The following is a 15590-nucleotide window of genomic DNA, read 5'->3' on the forward strand; positions in this document are numbered from 1 at the left end:
AAATTGTTTGGAGAGCTTTGCCAGACATTCATTTAAAATCTTTAAATATTTCTGTATAGTGAGAAGATAAAAGCACAGAGATTGAGAGGAATGAAAAAGATAAAAGGTCTAAGAAATTCTAATAAGATTAATAGCTGAATATAACAGCTTTATATAAAGTTAATAGGTGATCCCCTAAATAAATTCATAACAACTGGTGGATGAGTCTTCAGTTTTATTACAAAAATGTAGATGATCAGTTTGATCAAAATGAAAGCTTGTTCACAAATATACATGAATATTGTAAATACAAAGTCTTCTGAAACAACATAAATTTTGATACAGTATTCATTTTTTAAAGGGATGCAAACATTCGATTTTCTGATTTGAAATCTCTATACCATGACATACTATTTTAATAGTGTGTATCTTTCCTGCAGTTAAATCAAAATTCACAGGGATAACTGAAACACGCAGACAAAGCCTGGTCAGTAAAGGTTAAAAATCCATTTTTTGGTGTGTTTTTTTTCTTCTCTTTTTACAGAGAGGTAAATCCTTAATAACCAGCCCTTTATGTATTTTCAGACTCTTGTACTACACTGACATGATTTGCAGTCAGTTTTTTCCCCACCCTTAAGGCTACAAAACTGTTGCAAATGCATTGCAAAAGAATTCTAGACCACTTAATGCAAAAATCAAAAAAATAGTTCTCCAATAAAAAGTAAACTTTGTAAATGGTAGGAAATAGTATCTGTGGTAAGCTACTAAGTGACATTTTCCCTAATACTAAAATCATATGTTACACAGAAACAGGGAAGACAAGCTGTCAAATATGACAAGCCAATGTTTACATCTCTTGTTGAAAAAAAATAACATTATACTTTCCACACACTCCATCTGATATTTATATTTTCCCATCAAGTTGGAGGGGGAGGATAATACTGTCCATAATTCCAAGGATTCTGGTAATTGTACTGAAAGGAAAAAGCAAACATGTTAGCATACCAGAACTATGGCTGAGCTCATACAAAATAATTAAAGCAGCTATGTGTAAGAAAACAGGCATGTATTCACTTGTAGAAATTCCAAGACTTAACCACAAAGATAATGTATTATACCATCTGAAACAGAAGACTTGTTTTTTTCTAAAATAAAAAAGACTGCCCTAATTTATGCTTTTCTAATAACATATATGAACAAAAAATTCATTTATAATTATGTAAACTCACTTGATACCAGGCACTATAATTATATGCAGCTTGATTTGCTTGTAAATCACCATCAATCAACTGCGCAGAGGATGCAGTTGTATCTTCTGTGTGTGCTTTTTTTTCCTCTGGTTCTTCTGATCTATATAAAAGGTCAAAGTGGAACTTTTAACAGCTCTTACAATAAGTACTTTGACAAACAGATAAATGTCACCTGTGTACATTTATTTTACTCATGTTTTCAACCACTCAAGAGTTGTATACAATTTTTTCAAATCATGAAAATAAAGTATCTCAATTACAACATAAAGGAAACAACTTTAAAATATATATTTATTGATTTCAGAGAGGAAGGGAGAGGGAGAGACAGAAACATCAATGATGAGAGGGAATCAATGATCTCTTGCCTCCTACATGCCCCACACTGGGTAATGAGCCCACCAGTGGGGCATGTGCCCTGACTGGGAATTGAACCATGACCTCCTGGTTCATAGGTTGACGTTCAACCACTGAACCACACTGGCCTAGCAAAGGCAACATTTAAAAATATGTCTTCTCGCCGAAACCGGTTTGGCTCAGTGGATGGACCATCGGCCTGCAGACTGAAAGGTCCCAGGTTCGATTCCGGTCAAGGGCATATACCTGGGTTGCGGGCACATCCCCAGTAGGAGATGTGCAGGAGGCAGCTGATCGATGTTTGTAACTCTCTATCTCTCTCCCTTCCTCTCTGTAAAAAATCAATAAAATATATATATATATTATATATATATATATATAAATATATATATATATTATATATATATAAAATGTATTCTGTTCTTTTCTCTCTCTAAAAAACATCCTCAGGTGAGCATAAATTATATTTTTCTTTAAAGTCATTTCCACAGTGAAAAATGTCATCTTTTAAACAACCTTTCCTGATTCAACAAATATGTACATACCCATTTTCTGCTTTCCTTTTCAAAGAATCCTGTTCTTTTAGGAGTGTTTGATGCTCGTCATAAGCACTCAGAAGCCTGAGAAGGAATAAAAAAAATCCACTGAAATATACAAAACCCAAAATGTTAATTTTAAAAGTTTATTTCTACTTAGGAAAACAAAATATATTGCAATAGACATCCTTTTATTTATATATTTTTTTAAATGAGCCAGCAGCCTAATCTGTCCTCAGCTACCTTTTTTTATCTATTTCCTTTGGGACACCATTGCCCTGTACTTTTCTTCTCACTCTATGTGGTTCAAAGCTATAGGCCTGGCTAGTAACATTATACCCCTGAGCCAATTAATGGTTTAGAGGTGAGAATATGACCCAAAGCAGGAGTCCCAGAATTTTTATGAGCTACTGGAAAAGTATTTTCTCTAAAGCTGATGGGATGCTGGCCAAGTTTATTATTTATAATACATGGGGAGAACCTGCCTTCGAATCTACGACACAACTAAGACAAGGATCTTGATGTTTTTGTCAAAGGCAACACGAGACCTGACAATTCTACAATTTGTATACTTTTGAATCTAATTTAACAATGCTATTGAAGACACCTGCATTTAGGATAAAATGCTTTTAAAATTTGGCCATGTGATAAAATTGAATTAGAACTAATGTAAAACTATAGTATAACTGGTTACCATTGATTAAAAAAATAAGTTTTAACAAAATTCTGATGTGACATATGTAAAATTGTTAATACCAGTAATCTCAGGTCAAATGTTTACTCATTTTCAAGCACTTTAAATGGACTAATTTCCTTAAGGCCTTTAACAACCTGTGGGTTAGGTGATACAGAGAATCTCCATGTGAAAAAATTTGAAAATAAGAATACATAAATCAGCAAGTGACAGAGCTAGGATTTAAGCCTGTATTTGTCAGACTTCAACATTAATTCTTACCAATTCATTATACTACTACCTAAATTTTTAAGTGCCTCATTTACTTTTCACATTATACCTTTCTAAAAATTTCAACAACATACTACCCAATACTAAAGGTCCTCAATAACTGTACTTGTAAGGACCTAATTGGCATCTTTGTACTGAACTTCCGATTTGTCTGCATATTATTACCAAATTAACATGTCATTTAATCTCAATAAAACCACTAATAGTTTCCTACTGTCAATTGTGTACTCTCCATGTTCTCTGAACTCAAACTAGCTTTCAAAGCACAGAACGAACAAACATCACTTCTACTTTAGCAGATGTTATTTGTATATGAATTTTAACTTGCTTTTACATTTTATCCTCTTCTCAGTTTATCAGTATCCAGTACTTAATTAAATGAAGCCCTACCTCCCCTATGAAGGATGATAAATCCATTCTGATTCAGAGCCTTAAAACTTATATGTCACCTCAGACACATGTATATCCTCTGATCACCATCCCATCCAACTAGACTAAAAGCTAGAATTACATATTCCATTTCTTTTAATTTCTTCAGTGCAAAACAAACATTAGACATTAAATATACAGGACATGAGGTGCTTAAGAGCAGACTGTGAAGTAGGTTCTAAATCCAGCTGGCACAATATTAATAACTAATCCCAGATGCACAATGTAATAGCTAAGTGACCTTGGAAAAAAATCCCTAATCTTTCTTTAAACCCTTTTTCATCCATTGAAAGAATAACAGTACCTATACCCCTCATCAGATTGCTATGTATTTTACATTAGATAATTCTTACAAAACATTTAATTGAAGCCAAGCACATATATACCATTGTGTTAAAATGTAACTCATGTTAAATGATTTTTAGTTTAAAATTTTACTAAGCCATCAAGAATGTATACACACACATGTAAGTACACAGACACAAAACTAATTGTTATTTTATCAACAGCTGTTTCAATGGAAATAAGTCTAAATTAGAATAATCAGAGAAGGCACATGTCTAACAGGAACTGGGATATTTCCTTACTAGAATCATGTAAGAATGGAATCACAGCAAATAAATTTCTCTAATAAATTTCTACTCTTCTATTTTGCAAGTTTAAATCTTAAACTTGTCCTTTTCCCAAATCCCCTAGAGTGAATCCTTGTACCATCCTCAACTTTCAGCCTTTTACAATGCACAAAGATGAGGCCATGAGGTATCATCTGCAGAACCATTTCCATTCTCTTTTCCAATCTGAAATACAATGGCATTCTTCCAGATTAATCCATCCACCTTTAGTGGTCTATATGCCAAATGTTTCTGTGTTTCAAGGTTCAATCCTTAATCCATTTCCTTTTTCATGGGATTGCTGCTTCCTGCCTTCCCTCATCCACTCATTGTTTAAATTACCATGCTAAAATTTTAAGAATACTTTGGAAGGAAATAGAAACCGTATGTCCTACGATTAAGCACATACATACATTTGCAAAACTGAATTACCTCAGTTATACCTGATGAAAAAGTAACCTAGGCAAACATTTTAAATTTAACAATATATTAATTTGTACTAATCATCAAATTCCCAACCAAAACTATCAATGCTTATTTACTATTCAAATAGATTATAATTAAGATCTTACTTATTAACATCTGAACCAAAATCTTCAAGAAATTCCACTTTTCTCTGAGAAAATGTAATTCTCATTTTAACAGGTAATGAACCATGTATAGCTTTGTCAAAACAATTTAGGATATTTTCTTCATTTTGTTTGAGGTCACCACTATATTCCATTTCAAGTAAATTGAGATATAACTTTGTGTTCTCCTGTGTAAAAAGTAGTATCGTTAATAATATTTCTTAGATATTTTCATTAGACCACAGATATTTAAAATGCCCTTATTTTGATCTCTCAATTTAAAAAGTTCAACATTGAAAATTGTGTATTAAAATGTAATTTGTGTTATATGTTTTCAGCATTCACTGAATAAGAAAAAAACAATTAGCACATTGATAGCACATCATCTTAGTTATTTCCCAAACAATATGTAAATTGTTCAATGCCAATAAATTAAAGCCCTATATTCTATCTTGAGTTTAATGTGGCTTGACTTCCCATAACAAATATAAACTAAAACATGAAAAAAATGATCTCTGTACGTCTCAATAAATTAAATCTTTACAACTGTAGATAATTATCTTAAACAGCTGGAAACAAACAGTTATAAACCTGTCTTACACAGACCTGGGATCAGCTAAAAATGTAAAAAATGAGCTATTTCCCATACACTGCCTATCAACTGATACATAAAAAGGAGAATAATCCTTTGGAAAAGGAGAATAATCTCACTGCTACAATTCCTGTAGGGTAGCTAAGTGCCATGCTTTTGTTCTCCCAAGATCCTCTACTCTACTTAATAATCAGTAAATCTGCTATACAATTTCTAAATGTGGAGAAAATAGAATGTAACAATGTCTGCAACCTTTTAATTGATAATTCAAATTTTTTTTTTAAAGAATGGCAACGTCAGTTTAGAGGGACTGTTGTCTTCATTTAGTAATTAAATATATTACATACAGACCAAATCTTTCATCATAGTTGCCAAAATGAAAATTAAGAAACAGAACAAAAAAATGACCACTGGTTTTTCATGGAAGATACTCCAAAAACACAAATACATACTTTGTCTCTTTCAATTGCTTCCAAAAGCACCTTTTTTGATTTTGCAAAGTTTTTTTGTATTTTGAAAAGATGCCGGGCTAGTTTAATAGCATAAAACGATGATTCAGTATTCGATTTGGCATTCTTAATAGCATCCTGAAGCAAATGTTCAGCTTCTTCCATATTTCCATGTCGTCGTTCTAAACTTACTCTTCTCAAACGAACCATTGCCAATCCTAGAACACATTCTTCAAATGTTCTCAAGATATTCCTGGCTTCATTAATATTACCTAGAAATAGTAATTAAATGTTTATGCTTTTGTTTAAACTTTTGAAATATCCTCTAAGCCAGGCATTGCCAAATAACAGCCCATAGACTAAATCCAGCCTTCTGCCTGTTTTCTTAATGTTTCTTTTTTTAATTGAAAAAAGTTGTGTGTTTTTTCTTTTGAGAGAGAGAAAGGGAGAGATAGAAACATCAATGATGACAGAATCATTGTTGGCTGCCTTCTGCACACCACCTACTAGGAATGGAGCCTGAAACCTGGGCATGTGCCCTGACCGGGAATTGAACTGTGACCTCCTGATTCACAGGTTGTTGCTCAATCACTGAACCACACCGGCCGGGCTGCCCGTTTTTAATTTTTAAAAACTGGAACAGATTCTTTTATTTATGTATTATCTACGGCTGCTTCTGGCTACAATGGCAGAGTTCTGAGATAAAAAGCTATACAGCTTGCAAAGCCTAAAGTATTTAGTATCTGGCCCTTTACAGAAAAATTTTACTGACATTTACTTTACACTACACTATCCCTTAACATTCAATTCCTGTATCTTCATCCAGAAGTAAAATCCCCCAAAATATCAACTGTTTCCTCATTCTTACCCTGCTGTTCCTCAAAAGCTGCCCAAAGCATATGCACCACAGGTTTCTTTGGGAGATGAATAGTGCAAGCTCTGCTGAAGACATGCCTCACTCCTTCAATGCTATGGTTTTCCATGTACTTGGCATACTACATACAGAACAGAGGAAATACTGAATAATTTAAGTTGAACCAGCCATTAAATATGTGACAGAACGATAAAATTCTATTTTTAAACCCATTCAGCACCTTTATTGAACCACTAGACTAGTTTCTGTAAGGAAGGACGAAGAGAGGCAACGAGGTTGGCATATGCAGCAGTCAAATCTGGTTGCAAGCAGACCATCTCCTAATGCAACAGATATAGTTATATGAACAACATTCAACAGAAGTACAAAAAAGGTTAGTCACTAGTCAATGTTTATAATATATTCAAGTTTCAGAGCATGTAATTTTCTTACCTTAATCCAAAACTCCTCATAGAGGGCACATGATATGACACATCTTTCAAAGAGAACCACAACTCGTTCATGAGTCCCATTTTCAATTTCAAATTCTAAGTATTCTTTCCAGTTTTTTAATTGTGCCTTTTCCAATGGTTTCACATGAAAATAAGGTCTTTTAATCTGCAATAAAGTGACATGGTAATTAAAGTAAACCAACATTGCCCTAGCTGATTTGGCTCGGTGGATAGAGTGTCGGCCTGTGGACTGAGGGGTCCCAGGTTCGATTCCGGCCAAGGGCACATGCCTGGGTTGCAGGCTCAATCCCCAGTGTGGGGTGTGCAGGAGGCAGCCGATCAATGAGTCTCTCTCATCATTGATGTTTCTCTCTCTCTCTCCCTCTCCCTTCCTCTCTGAAATCAATAAAAATATATTAAAAAAAATAATAAACCAACACCAAAATATGTATGACTACAGTAACAATGTTATTTAAATTATAGATATAATTGCGAATATACCAAAAATTTTAATCATATCTCATGATTTAAAAAAAAATACAAAAACATTTTAAATTGAAAGTCCTTAAATTCCTTAGGCTTTACAAACAGAAGAAACAGACTGTATTTTCCATTTTTTTAGTTATTTTAACAGAACTACACAATTTTTTTATATTTAGGAAATCTTATTCTTTGATTACTTTTAAATTTAACAATTACTCCTTCGGAACAGAAAGAAAATCAGTGGTTGCCTGGCCTAGGAGTGGGATGGGGGTTACTGCCTGGAAAGCGGCCAAGGGGATCTTTGGGATGACAAAAGAGTTCTATGTGGTGACTGTAATGCACAGACATTCGACAAAAATCATTTTACTAGCCAGTCACAAAAAAAAACATACAGTTGGCCCTCCACATCCAAGGATTTGCATCCATGAATTTAACCAACCACGGATTGAAAGTATTATTTAAAAAAAAAAAAAAAAAATCCTAGAAAGTCCCCAAAAGGAAAACTTGATTTTGCCATACTCCAGGCACTATGCTGAATCCACGTGAATAAAATGATGTGTAGGCATGCCCTGCTGTATCCTATATGCGAACACTGCGCCACTTTATATAAGAAACTTAAGCATCCAAGGATTTGGATACCCACAGGGGTCCTGGAACCAATCCTCTAAGGATATGAATACTGTACTATAGGATTTCATTCATACAAAAGGCCAGAACAGGAAAATCTGTAAGAATAGAAAGTAGATTAGTAGTACTTTAGGGCTAGGGCTGGGGCTGAGGTTGGGAGGTGTCAAGTGAGTAAATGAATAGAGGGGTGAGAGCTAAGGGTAAAAAGGGTTTCTTTTTGAGGTGAAGAAAATGTTCTAAAATTAACTGTAGTGCCTTGGTTCGTGTGGCTCAGTTGGTTGGAGCATCATCCCGTACACAGAAAGGGTCATGTTCGGGAGGCAACCAATCGATATTTCTCTCCCACATTGATGTCTGTCTGTCTCTCAAATGAATTTTCAAAAATTTTAAAAACTGACTGTAGTGACAGTTATAGTTTTCTGTGAATATATTATGAACTATTAAAGCAGGGGTCCTCAAACTTTTTAAACAGGGGGCCAGTTCACTGTCCCTCAGACCATTGGAGGGCCGGACTATAGTTTAAAAAAAAACTATGAACAAATTCCTATGCACACAGCACATATCTTATTTTGAAGTAAAAAAACAAATGTCTTCGGTGGGCCGCATGTGGCCCGCGGCCGTAGTTTGAGGACCCCTGTTAAAGTATATACTTTAAATGGTTGAACTATGTAATATGGGAATTATTAATAAAGCTGTTAAAAACAGAAATAAAAAATTAGATTGTGGCCGAAACCGGTTTGGCTCAGTGGATAGAGCGTCGGCCTGCTGACTGAAGGGTCCCAGGTTCGATTCCGGTCAAGGGCATGTACCTGGGTTGCGGGCACATCCCCAGTGGGAGATGTGCAGGAGGCAGCTGATCGATGTTTCTCTCTCATCGATGTTTCTAACTCTCTATCTCTCTCCCTTCCTCTCTGTAAAAAATCAATAAAATATATTTTACAAAAAAAAAAATTAGATTGTGAAAAAAAAACAACCTCATTTCATTGTACACCTAAAATGGGTGTATTTTGTTACATGTGAAATGTAACTCAGAGTGTTGTCCTGTACACTGAAAGGTCACAGATTTGATTCCCCTTCAGGGAACATACCCAGGTTGCAGGTTCAATCCCTGGTTGGGGTTCATATGGGAGGAAACTGATTCATGTTTCTCTCTCTTTTCTCTTTGTCTCTCCCTTCCTCTCTATAGAAAATCAATAAAAACAACCTCAGGTGAGGACTGAAAAAAAATTGAACAATTTTTAAAAGTATGATTCAGATGAAAGAAATGTTAAGTCTGAATTTAATAAGTTTCTAAAATTGATAATGGAAAATGATAAAATTGATGATAACAACAAATGGGAAGAATGTCTTATTAAGCAACTATAAAGAAAAAGTAGCAGTATAGACATTATTTGAAACTGAAAAATACATTATTCCTATTGCTATATTTTCAAGACAATTACAAAACAAAAACACTTACACCTTCTTCAAATGTCCACCTTTTACTAACTTCATGCTCATTATAATTAAACATTTCTTGATGAATTTCAATGATTCTGTGCCTCATGTTTTCTATTTCAGTAATTAGCTTGGGAAGAAAAAGAAAAAAATTTAAAATTACACAAGTTACATAATGAAATTTTAAAATATCACTACTTACATTTAGTATTATCCACACATACTTTAGTCTTAGAATACTGTTGGATTTTAAACTGTTACTCAATTTTGTGCAAGTACAATGATCACTACTAAAGTTTGTAACAGAATTTCCTAACAAACCACCTTCCTATTATGTTTTTTAAATAGACTAGAGGCCCAGTGCACGAAAGGGGGGTCACCCAGCCCGGCCTGCAGCCTGTGGGATGGGGCCTAAATCGGCAGTTAGACATCCCTCTCTCAATCCAGGACCGCTGGCTCCTAACCACTCTACCTGCCTGCCTGATCACCCCTAACTGCCTCTGCTTGTCAGTCTGGTCGCCCCCTAACTTTCCGAAAGAAAGTCGGATGTCCGGAAGATGTCCAGTCGACCTGGTCTAATTAGCATATTACCCTTTTATTAGTATAGATGGCTAGTACATCACAATGTAGGCAAGATATTCCTTCTAAGCTATTTCCAGATATCTCATAGTAAACCATACCAGCTAAAGAATTCCAGCTGTCTTAATCAGAAATTAACTTCATATGAGCTACAAGTCATAAAACACACACAGTTAAGGGATATTAAAGTTTACTTTCTCATGCTTGAAGGATTTTTAAGTCTAATTACCTTTGCTGGATCAGTTATGTCTTCAATTCCTGATGGCAGATCATCACCAGGAGGACCATCATCACCACTGTGTCCATTTACAGAAGCTAATTCCCTTCGCAGCTGAATAAACTGTTCACCAGTTAGAAGATCTCTAGGCAAGTTATTCTGTACGTGCTCTTTAAATCTAAAGACAGACAATAAAAATATATGCTGTTAATTCCTATCACACATTACTCTTTCAAAGGACCTCTGACTTAAAGAAACCAAAACACAAAACCCTTTCTTCTTCCTATAGTAAAAACCTACAATTTGATAAAACAGTCTATAAACATCTTCATTTTCTCCCTGCCTTTGCAATGGAACAGAGAAGGCATGGACAGGCATAAATTCAAATCCAATCTTGGTTTTCTCATTTGTAAAATGGCACAATACCTATCTTGCAAAGTTACTGTAAAATTAAATATAGTTATGCATATTTACATTATAAATGATCATTAATAAATGACCAGCAAATGTTTGTCTTTCCTTTCCCACCTGCCAATTCCTGAATCCAGATGTTTGTATCAAACACTCCAATAAAACTGCTCTAAAGTCATGGAGAATTTCTTAAATGCAAAATTAAATGGATACCTGTTTCATACCTCGAACCTGGATGTGAGGGCAATCTAGCTGCGACATCTGTCACCCCACTGATCGCCAGGGTTGATTCGGCTGATCTGGCTGGCTAGGCGGGTGTCCCCCTCCTCCCGCAACGATCCATGTGCGTCCCTCCCGAAGCTGCGCCCTCGGCCGAAGAGGACGACCTTCCCCGCCCCCCAAGGAGAGGACAAGTCTTCGGTCAAGGGTATACGCGTAGCTGCGCTCCCCTGCTAGAACCTCCAAACAAGCTCTCAAGGTCCATACCTCGAACCTAATGATGTCTTCAGTGTTTAAGGTTGATAACCACACCTCCCTTTTAGAACCTTCTTCACCTTGACTCTTTGGCTTTCCTCCAAGTCTCTGACTGCCCTTTGAGGGTTCCCCCTTACTATCTGCCCCTAAGTACTACGTATTCCCAAGGATTCCACTCTGCATTTTCTTCTATTTTTATGTATTTCTCTGGCTGATCTTAGGAATAGTTTAAACATATTTCTCTGGCCAATATTGTTTGAAATGATAAGCATACTATGACTCAAAACTGTAACTCAACCCCAAACCTTTCTTCTAAATTCCACATTACTATATCCAATTGCCAACACTCTACACATAGAAATATAGATTAATTATAAGCAGAGTGTTTTGAAAAAAGCTTTATTTTATTTTATTCCCTTAAACACATACAAATTTTAATAAAAAACATCCATTTGAGGAGCTAAATATCTACACTATCTCATTTTGGAAACTTATATACAAAAAATGTCTTAAACTAAGTATGTCATCTTCATCCAAAAATCAACACCCTTGGGATTTCTAATCTTGATTAAAGGTAATGCCAACAAATCAGTTCCCCATTTGGAATTTCCCACCTAACTTAATAATTAGATTCCACTGAATATCAGGTCTTAATGATTCTACCTTCTAAATACATCTTCTAGATCAGCGGTTCTCAACCTGTGGGTCAAGACTCCTTTGGAGGTCGAATGACCCTTTCACAGGGGTCGCCTAAGACCACTGGAAAACACATATATAATTACATATTGTTTTTGTGATTAATCACTATGCTTTAATTATGTTCTTCAATTTGTAACAATGACATTGGGGGTCACCACAACATGAGGAACTGTATTAAAGGGTGGCGGCATTAGGAAGGTTGAGAACCACTGATCTAGATAAACATAAACTGATCTTCTAGCCCCTAGTCTCACAATTCTCATACCCAAACCAATACTACTATCAAAATCCTTATCAAAAAGTAAAAATGAATTCTGGCTAGACAGCTCAGTTGGTTAGAGCACTGTCCCCATATGCCAAGTTTCGGGTTCGATTCCCAGTCAAGTCACATAAAAAAAACCACCAATGAATGTATAAATAAGTGCAACAGCAAATTGCTATTTCTCTCTCCCTTCTCTTTCTCTCACCAATAAATAAATTTTTTCAAACACAACAGTAAACATGATCATAAGCACCTCCTGCCAAAATCATTTCAGTAGGTTTATCCTGTTGTCAAGCTAAAAATCTAACCCCTTAGATAAAGTCTTTCAGAGTCTTATCTAGCCTTTGACCCAAGCCCACCTCTTCAATGTTATTATTAGACATGGTTTTCCATGTGGTTGGTTGTACATCATGTATCACATATTCCAACATTATTCCCCAAGTTTCTAAAAATTGATTTAGGCTATTGGCACCTGGATTTTTAAACTTTCACAAATGTATGTAAATGACACTGAAACTAATTTACATTATGCAAAGTAATAGATACAAAGCTCAATTTGACCCCGTTCAACAATGGAAGGAAAAAATGTAGACTGTCTTATTTTTATTATGTATTTACCTTTTAATTGATTTTAGAGAGGAAGGGAGAGAGAAAAAGAGAGAGACATGGATGTGAGAGAGAAACACTGACCAGCTGGCTGCTTCCTGTACGAACCCCATCAAACCTGCAACCAGGGAATTTGCCCTGACCTCCTCACATCAATGTTTCTCTTTCTCACTCCTCTCCCTCTAAAATCAATAAAAACATATCCTCAGGTCAGGATTAAAGAAAAAGAGAAGAATGGCTGAGTGTTTAATATATAGTGAGCCCTATGCCTGGGTTGCTGGCTCAATCCTCGGTAGTGGGTGTACAGGTGGCAGCTGATCGCTAATTCTCTCTCATCATTGATGTTTCTACCTATCTCTCCCTCTCCCTTCCTCTCTGAAATCAATAAAAATATATTTTTTAAAAACCATTAGAAAAAAAATATCCTCGGGTGAGGATTAACAATCTATACTAATAATAGAGGAGTATGCAAGTTGTCCAGGATGCCATCACAGTAACAGTAACAACCAGCAGGCTGCATGGGGTGACCAGGTCAGTGGGGGTGTGTGTGGGGAGGGGCAGTAAGGAGTGACCAGGCTGGCAGGCGGGGGGCGGGCAGTTAGGGGTGATCAGACCGGCAGGCAGAGGTGGTTAGGGGTGATCAGGCTGGCGGGGGGGGGGGGGGGGGGGGGGGCAGGCAGGTAGAGGCGATCAGGCAAGCAGACAGGTGAGCAGTTAGGAGCCAGCAGTCCCGGATTGTGAGGATGTCTGACTGCCGGTTTAGGCCTGATCCCAGGCCTGATCCCGGGAGGGGTGCTTGGGCTAGACCAGCCGTGGGCAAACTACGGCCCGCCGGCCAGATCCAGCCCCTTTGAAATGAATAAAACTAAAAAAAAAAAGACCATACCCTTTTATGTAATGATGTTTACTTTGAATTTATATTAGTTCACACAAACACTCCATCCATGCTTTTGTTCCGGCCCTCCGGTCCAGTTTAAGAACCCATTGTGGCCCTCAAGTCAAAAAGTTTGCCCACCCCTGGGCTAGACCCTTGGAGGTCAGGGACTGCCATTACTGTGAGGGAAAAACAGATCTCACCCCCAAGCAGCAGAGGCAGTACAGCCCTACTGAAGCCGCAGAGGCTCAAAACTGTGAGGCCACAGAGGAAAAGAAAAGTCTTGCAATTCAGCACCATCTACTGGAGCAGAGTAGAAAGGCCTCCTCAGAGATAAATGGGAAAACAAAGGAGAACAACGAACGCCATGCACAGCAACAACAACGACGACCAGAAAGAAAATGAAAAATCCCCAGAAAACAGGCTGGAACACACGGAATTATGCGAGTTAAATGACAGAGATTTCAAGATTGCAGTTCTGAAAATGCTCAATGAGATGCGAGAAAATAAAAAAGCAACATAGTCATCATACTTTCTTGCCCAGAAAGACTTTCTGAGTCCATGTCAGTGGGATATTCTAAGTACACAGGAACATGGAATTAGTGGTTTTAACAGCTCTAATTAAAATGAAATGTTATCAATCATAATGGAAAATCACAGTAGAAAACAGAAATGAAATCATTGTTTTTTGAATATATGCAGGGCTTACTACATAAAATACATACATTGCTATTTTGGATCTAAGTTTTTACACGAATCACAAGGATATACTTTTAGTAAGTCATTAAGTTTTAAATAAGCATCTATTATGTGCCATGTACAGTGCTAGTTTAGTACTGCAGTGAATAATTACACTTAGATTCTATTTTCTCATTCTTTCATTAATCTGAAATACCTCAGACAAAATATAGGAATCCTCTTGTTTCCTCATCTATAAAATGGATAAGGAGAACCTAAAGTCTAAAAACAGTAACATTCCTAAACATTTCATAAGCTATATGGGAAAATATCTACATTTAAAAGTGCATAAAATATGATTATTGTGAAAGAAAATATATTCCTAAACATTAGGAATTAATTACCTGAGTAATCAAAGATATTTTAACAATTTTTCCACCTACCTCTGAAAATGATGACTATACAGCTGTGTTGGAATACCAAGAATACGATCGTATATAGCTGTAACTTCTCTCAGGTTTCCCTGTTCATTCTCCCAGTTTATATACATTTCCCATAGTCTGTCAGAACGGAAATCTGTTCCTGCAGCTAGAACAGCGTGCTCAAAAGTTCTGAAAAATTAAATTACCTTTAAATTATCTTTCTAAGATAAATGCACTTTCAAAATATTATGTCTATACTTTGCAGCTCTGCAATATATACAAATATCAAATCATTATGTTGTACACCTCAAACTGACATACAGTAGTTTCCCCTTATCCACAGGGAATTAGATCCAAGACCCCCATTAAAACCACAAAGTACTAATCCCTAACTACAATGTTTTTTTTTCTACACATACATACCTCTGATAAAAGTTTAATTCATACATTAGGCACAAAAGTTAACGAATAAAAAATAGAACAATTATAATACAGTGGGGCCTTGACTTACGAGTGTCCCGACTAACGAGTTTTTTCGAGATACTAGCCGTCTCTTGGCCGATTTTTTGCTTTGAGTTGCGAACTAAAATTCGGGTTACAAGCCAGATACCCCACCGCTAGTTGGCGCAGCGAATGTCACAGTGAACGCCACAACATCAGCCCAGCATCACGTGTCTCACTCGTTCACTTTTTGATTTGACATACGAGTAATTTGAGTTACGAGCTCCGTCACGGAATGAATTAAACTCTATGTCAAGGCCCCACTGTATATTGTAATAAAGT

General features: G+C 36.2%; 1 protein-coding gene across 2 annotated transcripts in view; it reads right to left on the reverse strand.

Annotated features, from left to right (window-relative positions):
- Positions 1-197: 197 nt before the first annotated feature.
- PRPF39 (pre-mRNA processing factor 39) overlaps positions 198-15590 on the reverse strand; it is a 27959-nt gene continuing 12566 nt past the window's right edge. For both annotated transcript variants that reach the window (XM_081087266.1, XM_081087267.1), the window contains 10 exons: positions 14829-14996; positions 10394-10559; positions 9608-9715; positions 7040-7204; positions 6602-6728; positions 5737-6005; positions 4696-4880; positions 2129-2203; positions 1209-1329; positions 198-953 (listed from right to left, as the gene is read on the reverse strand). In XM_081087266.1, coding sequence (XP_080943392.1) covers positions 897-953; positions 1209-1329; positions 2129-2203; positions 4696-4880; positions 5737-6005; positions 6602-6728; positions 7040-7204; positions 9608-9715; positions 10394-10559; positions 14829-14996 — 1441 coding nt within the window. In that variant the 3' untranslated portion in view covers positions 198-896. The remainder of the gene's footprint in view (positions 954-1208; positions 1330-2128; positions 2204-4695; positions 4881-5736; positions 6006-6601; positions 6729-7039; positions 7205-9607; positions 9716-10393; positions 10560-14828; positions 14997-15590) is intronic.

The sequence above is a fragment of the Myotis nattereri genome (assembly GCF_964212035.1).
Source record: "Myotis nattereri genome assembly, chromosome: 1".
In the NCBI taxonomy this organism is placed as follows: Eukaryota; Metazoa; Chordata; class Mammalia; order Chiroptera; family Vespertilionidae; genus Myotis; species Myotis nattereri.